Source organism: Crotalus tigris, unplaced genomic scaffold (genome assembly GCF_016545835.1).
Source record: "Crotalus tigris isolate CLP2741 ecotype Arizona unplaced genomic scaffold, ASM1654583v1 scf7180000017865.1625608, whole genome shotgun sequence".
NCBI classification, from domain to species: Eukaryota; Metazoa; Chordata; class Lepidosauria; order Squamata; family Viperidae; genus Crotalus; species Crotalus tigris.
In genome coordinates this window covers 482936-493512 of record NW_024096686.1, presented here as the reverse complement: position 1 = coordinate 493512, position 10577 = coordinate 482936, and the positions used below count along the sequence as shown (strand labels likewise).

The 10577-nt window shown below is 44.6% G+C and overlaps 1 protein-coding gene across 3 annotated transcripts in view; it reads right to left on the bottom strand.

Moving 5' to 3' along the window:
• Positions 1–5077: 5077 nt before the first annotated feature.
• Positions 5078–10577, bottom strand: part of DGKE (diacylglycerol kinase epsilon) — a 28537-nt gene continuing 23037 nt past the window's right edge. For all 3 annotated transcript variants that reach the window (XM_039343571.1, XM_039343570.1, XM_039343572.1), the window contains exon 13: positions 5078–9919. In XM_039343571.1, the coding sequence (XP_039199505.1) occupies positions 9728–9919 (192 nt within the window). In that variant the 3' untranslated portion in view covers positions 5078–9727. The remainder of the gene's footprint in view (positions 9920–10577) is intronic.

The window sequence follows — 10577 nt, the reverse complement described above, 5'->3', positions numbered from 1 at the left end:
AGATTCTAAAGAATACACCGCAGCTATATAGATTTTTATTCAACAAGATCAGGTTAAAAACTGCATTATCAGAAACTCAAAAGTTTCAAGCAAGATTTCCAAAACCTAAAACGAAATCCGAGACAGATGCAATGATTGCAGAAAAGAAGCACTCCCTGATAGAGCTTCCTTTAAAAACAAAAATAAACTCAATATGATTTTTTTTTTAAATGAATGGACGCATATGTTGCCAACCCTCACCTGGGAATTTGTGCTTCACACAGAACTTCAGTCATTAAGCCACCAGACACAAGTCAAGGACTACCCTTGTATTAATAATAAAGTCCAGCCCCTAAGTTAAAATATGTTGCCTGGCCCTGCATTGTACTTGCCAAGAAGGCAAATCAGGAGCCAAAAGAGTTCCTATAGAAACACAGAAGACTCAAGCCCAGATATCACCTCAACGGGAAGGGCAAACTGTGACATGAAAAGCATCCAGGAGCAAAACGGGGCCTGACACTAGGGTAAAGGATGGAGAGAAGCCAGCCAACTCCACAGACAACAGAGCACCTTAAATCCAAATTTCAAATCAGGAACTTTTGTGCACACAGTTAAGTTACATATCACCCTAGTACACGGGTCAGCAACCCACGGCTCCGGAGCCGCATGCTGCTCTTTCAGCTGTCTCCTGTGGCTCCCTGTCCTCAGCCACCATGTGCAGTCTGAAAAAAAAGTGGGACTAAAAAAGTTCAACCAATCAATTCAAACTTCTCATGAAGTTTGAATTTATTGGTTGAACTTCTTTGGTTTGTGGGACTGCCCACAAACCTCTTTCCTTCTTCAGACTGCACGGGGTGGCCAGGATTGCTGGAAACGTGTCCCTGGTAAGGAGCCTCGGGTGGCCGGTCTCAGGGTGCTTCTTCCCTGCCCAGTGGGTCTCACCTTGCCCTGCCATCGCCTCTGTTAGTGGGGGGGGTCGCCGGAGGTCTCTGTAGCTTCCTCTCTCCGCCTGCGCTTTTCGGCCGTCTCAGAGGCAGCGGATTCCCCCCGCGGCACCTGCCCGGTCCTTTCTCCAACTGCTGCGCGGTCCTCTTGGCCATTCTCCCGCCGCCAGTCGTGCTGAGCAAGGCCAAAGAGGCAGCAGTGAGCGGGCAGCCATCCCCTTCACCGTCCTCCCACTGCCGCCACCGCCTTTGGTACTGCAGAAGACCCCCCCTTGTCCCCGTGGTGGCATTCCCCGTTGCCGGTGCGGCCACCCATGGTGCACCCGGCCTTGGCGCCCTCTTCTTGCGATGGCAAAATGGTTAAGGACGTGGCGGGGGCAGTGGCCAGGCCGGGGGCAGCAGAGACGATTCTGCAGTGGCCGCTGCTGGGCCACCGCCACCAGAGCCGCTGCCTCCCATCCTGCTCCACCTCCCCACCTGTTCGGCTAAGGGGCCGCTCTGCTGTCACCGGAGCCACTGCCTCCCGTCCTACTCCCCCTTCCCGCCCGTTCAGCTGAGGATGTGGCGGGGCGGCAGCTGGGCCGGAGCTGCTGTCTCCTGTCCTGCTTCCCCTCTCTGCCCATTCGGCTGAGGACATGGTGGGGGTGGCGGAGAACACCGTCAATGCTGCTGTGGCCGCCGCCGCACCGCTCCATTGCCACCGGAGCCACTGCCTCCCATCCTGCTCCCCCTCCCCGTCCAGTCGGCTGAGTACACGGCGGCCGTGCCAGGAGCGATGGGGAACCCCGACGATGCTGCCGTTGTGCCATTGGAGCCGCTGCATCCCATCCTGCTCCCCCTCCCCGCCCGCTCGGTGCCGTCTGCCTTTCGTTTTCTCTCTCCCTCCTCACCTGGAGAGAGAAGAGAAAGAGAGAGAGAGGAAAGAGAATGAGAAAGAAGAAAAAGAGCGAGAGAGGAACGAGAGAAAGAGTAAAGAGAAAGAGTAAAGAGATAGAGAGAGGAAAGAGACAGAGAAAGAAGAAAGAGATATAGAGAGGGGAAAGAGAGAAAGAGGAAAGAGAGAGGAGAGAGAGGAGAGAAAGAGGAAAGAGAGAGAAAGAGGAGAAAGAGGAAAGAGAGAGAGGAAAGAGAGAAAGAGAAAGAGGAAAGAGAGGAAAAAGAGGGGGGAGAGGAAAGAAAGAAAGGCAAGAGAAAGAAGAAAGAAAGAGATAAAGAGAAAGAGAGAGGAAAGAGGAAAGAGAAAGAGGAAAGAGACAGGGAGAGAGACCCTTTTGATATCTAAAATGAAGATAACACTGCACATATCCTTTTTTACCTTTATTTTATATATATACACACAAATACATACACACACACACACAAACATATATTAAAGGTAAAAAAGGATATATGCAGTGTTATCTTCATTTTAGATATCAAAAGGGTTTTGAGGCTCCCAGTGTTTTGTTTTCGGTGGGAAACGTGTCCAAGTGGCTCTTTGAGTGTTTTGGGTTGCCTACCCCTGCCCTAGTTCATTTAATTAATGGACTTCTTCCACTTGCTCAAAGTAAAACAAACTGCCTTAGGAAAATGGTAAAAATGTGTATGAAGTTCTCTGTACTACAAAGGAGCAAGAGGGAGGAAACCAATTTAAGTGAAAGCTTGAACTGCATAGTTGGACACACACTCCTGGGTCAACTGGTCAAGTGCAATGATTGCGCTGTAGTTCATTGACCAGTGTTCAAACTACTTCCTCCAGAAACAGTCATTCAGACTCTCCAACAGTTATTTTTCAGCTCAGAATTTGTTCTGTTAACAATTTGGCTGACCTAAATTGTAAGAGAACAAATTGTTGTATGCCATCCAGAGTCACTTTCTGTGAGATGGACACCCATATAACATATCTGATAAATAACAATTAAGAAAAGAAAGAAGAGAGGAATGCATACAATGTCATATAAGAACATCAGGGCTGCCTTAACTTCCTCTTTGTGTTCAGATGTGCAACAACACTCTCCGCTTAACAGTGTGGACAGAGAAGGATGCTACCTAGTGCTTTATTAATGAGCAACTTTTATACCCTGCCCCAATCAACTGACTACAAGACCAAGGATCACTGTCATGGATGAAAGTGTACTATGAGACCAAGGATCAGGGGTAGGAGTAACTATGACTCTCTTAAATGTTTAGTTGCATGGTCTGGCATCTCCTTGTGGTGACTGCTGGGGAAGGTACGGGTGTGATCTTGAATCCCCTGTGCTCGAACTAAGACCCAGGCCACTCCCCTGCTGGGTTAATCACCTTGCAGGAGTTAGATGCTGGTTACGACAAGATCAAAGAAGTGCTTGGCCTCTCTGGACCCCAAAACATCAGCAGTAAAGATAGGACAGCAGGAGCCATGGAAGCTCCTTTGGACAGTTCTAGTTCTAATCATTTTATGTGCTCCTGGAGGCTCCAATTTCCATCACAGGGGAGCCTCAATACACACAAATAACACAGACACACAACCGATGTCAGCGCTGAGTGGGTTGCCGCACTGACCTTGAAGTGTTTGAACTGGTCCCTGGAAGACGATGAGACTGACGCCACCCCAACCTTTATTGGACAACTGGGGTATTAAAGAAGGAACTTTATACCCTTCTGGTTCCACATTTCCTGGGAGATTCCTATGAAGCTATCAAGAAGCATCTTCAAATTATTAAGTGCCTCAGGTTCCACCACACTGCCTGAGATTGTGCAGCAGCAAGAGACATTTCGCTCCCTTGCAAGCAGAATTAACAAGCCATGCATGCTGAATTCCATCGTTGTTACTACTAAAGCGGAGGTCTGAACTGAGTGGAGGAATGCTCTCACTCATTCCATCGATGGGCGAGAGTTGAGTGTTGCTGATGTGGATTGAGCCAGTCATGATTGGCTGTTGTGCTTCTTCTAGGTGTTCCTTTGCCTGTATCTATGGGGAATCCAATTGAGGGGCGGTCTACTCGCCACAAAATCCAGGGGTATGCATGGCCTCTGTCATCAGGTGCTTGACAGGTGTTGCAGAAACCTCTGAAACTCTTCACCACATTCTGCAAGTTTGTGAGATAACTCACAATGTGAGATGTGCTGGGTCATAATTGTGTCCTTCGTTAGCTAAAACAATTTTTGCAACGAGATGGAGTCCACTTGTAGGTTGAGACCATCATACCATCTGGGCCTTCCTTTAAACTCAACTTAATTGTGAAGAGACCCCAACAACTGTGAATCCTGGACATTTCAATAGTCTCTGGCTACAAGTTCCACTGACACCCTGTAGAACAGGTAGCTGCCCTGCCATCTAAGTGCCTGCTTTGGTCCTGAAAATGATGTGCCCCTAGGATGCCATGCTGACTATCTTTGGAAAATTGGGATGCTCAAGAAGGAGCTTTTTCCTCTACTGCCTCCCTACTTTTCAGGTCACTTGTCAGAAGCCTGAAGAACCATTTCCAATTCATCAAATGGGCTCCTCCATCATTGATCCCTGCATCCTCAGGTCCTCCACCACCATCTCCTTCATCTTCCAACCATCCACTAACTTCAGCAGGCTCAGTTGTTAATCCTGTCTCTGACCCTAGTTTCATGGAGATCCACCTTATTAGAGTTTGCTGTGCAACATCTTTTAAGAATTGAAAATGGGAACTGACACCTTGAACCTGGATTGCCCACAACCTTCAGTCCGGTAAGCTTAGCCTGCATTGATGTGCAGACCTTCTGCAAGAATATGCCCAGTGATGGTTTACCCATAAATGAAAACCAACTGAGATCCAGTCCAAGAGCACCACCCAACAGTGGAGTAACAAATCCATCCATAGAATGAATTATGCCATCATCCAACACCTTACATGCTCGAGAAAAGATGTTGCTTCTACCATGCTATCCAGATATTTGAAGAATGTGCATTGCAGCCCCTTTCCTATTCCACCAGAGATGATGCTTGCGGTCAATCTTTGAGACTCCCAGCACAATCAACAATGCACAACCCGCACACCCATCTGTAATGCTGTGGTCCCTTCTGGATGTCATCACCCCATCAGAAGTCACTATGGGACATAAGTTCTAGTGCGCATTTAAGGATCCAGCAAATATCATAAGTACTCAGTGTCTGTTATGTTTTTTTTAAAAAAACCTCATTGTTTATGTATTCAAGAGAACATCAATAAACTCAAATCAATTTATAGATTTTTAAAAGCCCACTTCATACTACAGATTCTAAATGATACAATGACAAGCCTTTCTCTCTTCTTCACTGAAAAATGTGAGCCAGAATGGTACAATTTGCTTACACAGAATTGATTTCTATTTGGTTCGTTCTCTTGATTAACTACATGGAATTGATTATGTCTGCTAGGGACACAAGATGCTTCTTACAGTTCTAAAAGAATTAAATACTCTAGGTAACAGAAACAGGAATGAAACAACGTCATTCAACAAAACTCTTTCAAAGCACTGTCAACTTATTTTCAAATCCATACAAACAACAGGATACCCAAGATCAAAATACAGAGGTTAATAAATATGTTTACAAAACAATATAACAATTCAGATAAAGACAAATGCATCTAATGGTTAGATCTATATGACTGGCATCATATCCAAGAGCTAGCTAGATGCTCAGACTTTGTTTCTTGATCTACTGCTGATAAAGTGCATAAGCATATATTTTTTCATATACAGTAATCCTTGATTCAACTTTTACTGAGCCCAGAATTCTGGTCATGAGTCATTGCAGTCATTAAGTGAGATGCCCAGGTGACCCGCCTTGCTCAATGACCACAATCCCAGTCCTCCCAGTGCGGCGGCAAAGCGACTGCATGGGTCATTAGGTGGATGGATTGAAACATTTGCCTGTCATGCGCAGAGATCCCAAACACGTGAGCTTCATTTCTTTGGCCCACTTCAGACTTCCTCTCCCCTCTATGTGCGGAAGGAAACCCCCATGCTTGGCCAGAGAAAGGAAGCTTGGGTCCCCAAAGATCTGAATGTTTTGCCTCTCCCCTGGCATGGCTGCTTTCCTCCTGTGTGCTAGCCTCTCAACCTTTCAGAAACATTGCATTTGCTAGCTTTCTGGTTAGAAAGGTAGCGAACGTGATTGGATCGCAGGTTTCATTATCCCACACCACAGCTACGCCGGCTGGGAACAATGGAGCCTCTCCTCCAATGCATCTGGAGAGAGGGTTGCTCAACCAATATCCTGCCACAATATTACCGAGACAAATATATAATCAAGAAACCCGCCCAGGTAACCAAAAGAGATCGTTTCATGGGGCCTTCTGCAGTTCATCTACAGGGGAAAGAGATCCCTGAGGGAAAGATGGAGCCAGACGCCTCGGAAGCCTCCCAAAACAGCGCCTCACTGTGGTGAGGCTGAACGAAGTCACATTGCACACTGATTTTTAATATATTTTTTAATACTATTTCATAATAAAAGTACTGCCTTTAAAAAAGAAAAAAAAAGGTAGCGAATGTGATTTTTTTCTGAATAACAGAAAGGCTGGAAAAAATAGAAAAACAGAAAGCTAATAACACGATGTATTCGAATGGTAAAAAGTGGCTCTGCTAGCCTTTAAAACAGTGCTTCTCAACGTTTGTGTGACGGCGCCCCCCGTCACACAAATGTTCTGCGCATGCGCCGGGCCGCGCCCCGCCCCGCGTGCGGTGCACCGCCCCCACGTGCGGCGTGCATGCGTGGCACCGCCCCCACGCGCGGCGTGCATGCGTGGCACCGCCCCCATGCGCGGCGCGCGTGCACGGCACCGCAAAAAATGGCGGATCGCCGCCTTTGGCGACCCCCGAAAAATGGGCGATCGACCCCAAATGGGGTCGCGACCCATAGGTTGAGAACCGCTGCTTTAAAACAATTGTGAGAAAAACAACAGCTCTTATGATGTTTCTGAAGGCAAGCAAGGCTGGAAAGAGCCTTTTTTACTATTCGGAAACACGGTGCTTACTGGTTTTTCTGGTTGGAAAGCTACGAACATGATGTTTCTGAATCGCAGAAAGGTTAGAAAAAAGGTTAGACATGCAGAATGCAAATTTCTTTTCTGCAATCCAATGCTGGAGTTCCCTTCTGCGTGCATGGGGGGGGGTAGGGGGTACTCTGATGCTAGGCTGGAGAAAATCTCGAATACCTTTCTTTCTCCAACCCCATGCTAGAATTTCCCTTCCACTTCTAGCAGAGGAGGGGGAAACCCTTCTGCAGGCAACAGTAGCTTGCAACCTGGTGGCTTCTGCACTGACTTTCTGGGGAAACCGGAAGGGAAGATTGTAAATGATAATCACATAATCGCAACCTGTCGCAAGTGCAAACAAATCGCCAACTGCCCGAAATGCCATCGCCTGACTGCGGGGATTGTGCGGCAGTTGTAACTTCAAGGAATGGGTTGTAAGTAATTTTATTTAATAACTCTGAACTGTCATCAGGTCAAGAGTTGTAACTATGTCTTTTTTTCATTATTCTGATTAATGGCAAGAATTTCATAACAGCTTCTGATAAAGCATAAGAGTGAACAAGGGCATTTTTCATCTTCCTCCAGCGAGGCTGTCAGAGAACCAATGCAAGAAAAATGCAGGCCAGCTGATCTGATCAGCAATGCTCTGATGTACTGGAAGGCATTTCACCTAGTCCACCTTGGTTCTTTTATGACTCGTGGACTTCAACTCCCAGAATTCCTGAGCCAGCCATGCTGAGGGGAAAGGGAGAGGTTTCCAAGCTGAGCCACGCTGGCTCAGGAATTCTGGGAGTTGAAGTCCACGAGTCATAAAAGAGCCAAGGTTGCCTATCCCTGGCCTAGTGGCACTGCTTACATCAACTGTATTTTACTATTATCTTGTGCTGGAGATAGGTTTTCAATATGGATTTTTATATTTTGTATCTGTTGCTGTGCTTTTGGTGAGATGGGGGGGTATATAAATTTAATAAATAAACCTTGTATAAACGGAACATAATCAGGGACACAAAAATCCTTTGAATAATATACTTATCCGTGTAAACTATTAAAGTAACCATAGTACTATTATAAATACTATGATAATAATCAAGTAGCAAGAAAACTGAAAAAAAAATTGCAACAGTTAACAAAACGGTCCAACACATATACTCTTGCTGCCTCTAACAGATGCTTATCCCTTGCAATCACTCAGCTGCAGTAAACAAGATCCTCATATTCAACATACCAGTTCATGCATTCATATAAGTCCCACAAAAATATTTAAACATGCCTGATTTATCAAAACACTGAAATACTTCCCTACCATCAAATAAGTGTATCAATCTTAAGCTATATAATAGTTTCAAAGCATGGCTTTATACTACTCAGATGGCTAGCAAACTTTAAAAGAATTATTTCACGAGAGAGATCCAAGATTTCCTAAAAGGACAAGAAAAGCAATATTTGGATCAAGGCACAATTTACTAGGATTGTGTTATTTTAGTAGGATCTAGGCATAGAGAATTCCTGACAGATTGTGCCTACAGTAAATTAATAGCAGCTGCGTACATTAATTTAAGCATGCTCACCTCATACCTATTTAGACCCAGTGTTCCTTTGAATAAGTACATTCCACTAACAGATTCTTCTAACTTCCTAGCTCATGTAGCCCTTCACCAGCATCTCCAAAGTCCCTCCTGGGACTCAAATATCCAGACTGTCAAAAAGCTGGAGATTTTTGGGTTATCAGAAACCGGCAAGTTTTTTTTTTCCAGTGGCAGGTGCCAGAATATTAAAAACACAGTAATACAAATAGCTGGAATACCACAAAATCACCTATTCTCATACATCTCCAAGTTCTAAAATAAGAATGCTGAAATCTCAGTGCATCTGTGTTCTTATCTAAATTCCTGCAAGATCCTGCCACGTATTTGCTAACTTCCTTACATTTTGCAATCTGGCAGCAGCCTACCTGTCGTAGGAGTCTAAAAGTAACCTCCAAAGTTGTAAGTTAATTAATGAGTCCTAATTAGAGTTGCCATTTTTATAAATAAATCAGTGTAACAGACATTAGAAACAAAGCACGTATTTAAAAAACCTCTTACACAGCTAGTACGGAAGCAAGATTAATATTCCAAACGACAAACATTTTCCTATGAGAAAATATTTTATCAGTAACTGACTGGATAGGCCGCATATAAATCTATCCCTCACTCTATTAAGGATCGCAAAAAAAGGTAAGAATATCAGTCAGCGGGGTCTGCGCCTTGTAAGTCACCAATAATAATACTTATTCAACAAAACTGAACTTGAAGCAGGCTGTGAACCTAGTGCAGACATAGTTTTTGCCCCCAGGGGAGCTTTGTAGTCTTACGAATTTTTTTCTCATACAAATTTCCCCATTTTCACCCTTCCATTTTCAAAAGAGAGCAAAAATAATGGTTCTGGCACTGCGCCATGTTAGGTTCCGAAAGAAAAAGGAATGCATTACCAACAGAGGTGAGGAAGGGAGAGAAAAGGAGCAGCTTGACTCCACGGATTATTCCTGATCAGACGGTGCTATGTCTGCGCAAGGATCGTCTGAACCCCCGAGTGGCTTTGTGCAATTAATGGAAGAACTGCCTTCAAGCCTCAAATTACAAACCTGGTAACAATTACTATTACACAGGACTATAACATACTTTTTCAGGGACTACTAAAGAGTAATCAGTAAACAGTTACCATGAAAGGTTCCTCCACTCTGTTATTTTTTCTTCTTGATGCTGTATGTGTATATATATATATATATATATGTGAGAGCCAGGATCATAGTGCAAGGTTTTTCAGCAAAAGCCATGCTGAACTACCATCACTAGTTAACAGGCCAAACTGGATCAAGACCTATGTGTCTTCATCAGTTTGATCTTTAGTCAGTTCCTGTTCAGACACACTGGACACGTCATCGTCTGTCTGTTCACCTGAGTGATAGAGCACCAGTGCGTGGGTCTTGTGAGTAATAGTGATAGTGCAAGGGCCTTGTGCCCAAGGCTCCCCATCCACCTGCATTGGCATCTTTGAATTCTTCAAAATCAACTGAAATCGAAAAACAAAATGGAAGTTTAGTAAGGGTAGAGACTGTGGAATCTGTCAACTCAGTTTTCACATAGAACACCAACACTAAATATATTTAGCATGCACTAAACAATGTAATTAATTCCCCCCTATTCAGGGGGATAACCAAACTAGTAGGAGCCTGAACAAATCCCCTTTCCTATGGTCTCTTTATGCTTGCATCTCTTTTATAATTTATTATTAGAATTTTATCCCACCTTTATGACTTTGTAAGTAACTTAACGCAATGAACAGACCCAATACTCCTTCTTTCCTCCTCCTATTTTTCCCACAACAGCCCTGTGAGGTGAGTTGGGCTGAGAGAGAGACTGACTGGCCCAAGGTCATTTTCCTTTGTAACCAACGTAGGAGGAAGGCAGCAAGGTGGCAGAGGAGGCTTTCCCAAAGCAAAAACCTGGTCTGCAGATTGCTTTCCCTGTGGCATGAAAATGAAAACTCCTGAGAGCATATTAACAAAATCTGGAACAATTTCTAAACCTCTCTGGAGAGAGAAATAAATAGAAGATTTGGGAGAGGGTAGAGTTGAATGAGACAACACTCTGCCCTGAACAAGAAACAAGGGAAAGGACAGACAAGCATTCATTTTAGAAAATGCTTTGGAAAGTATAAGCATTCAGAT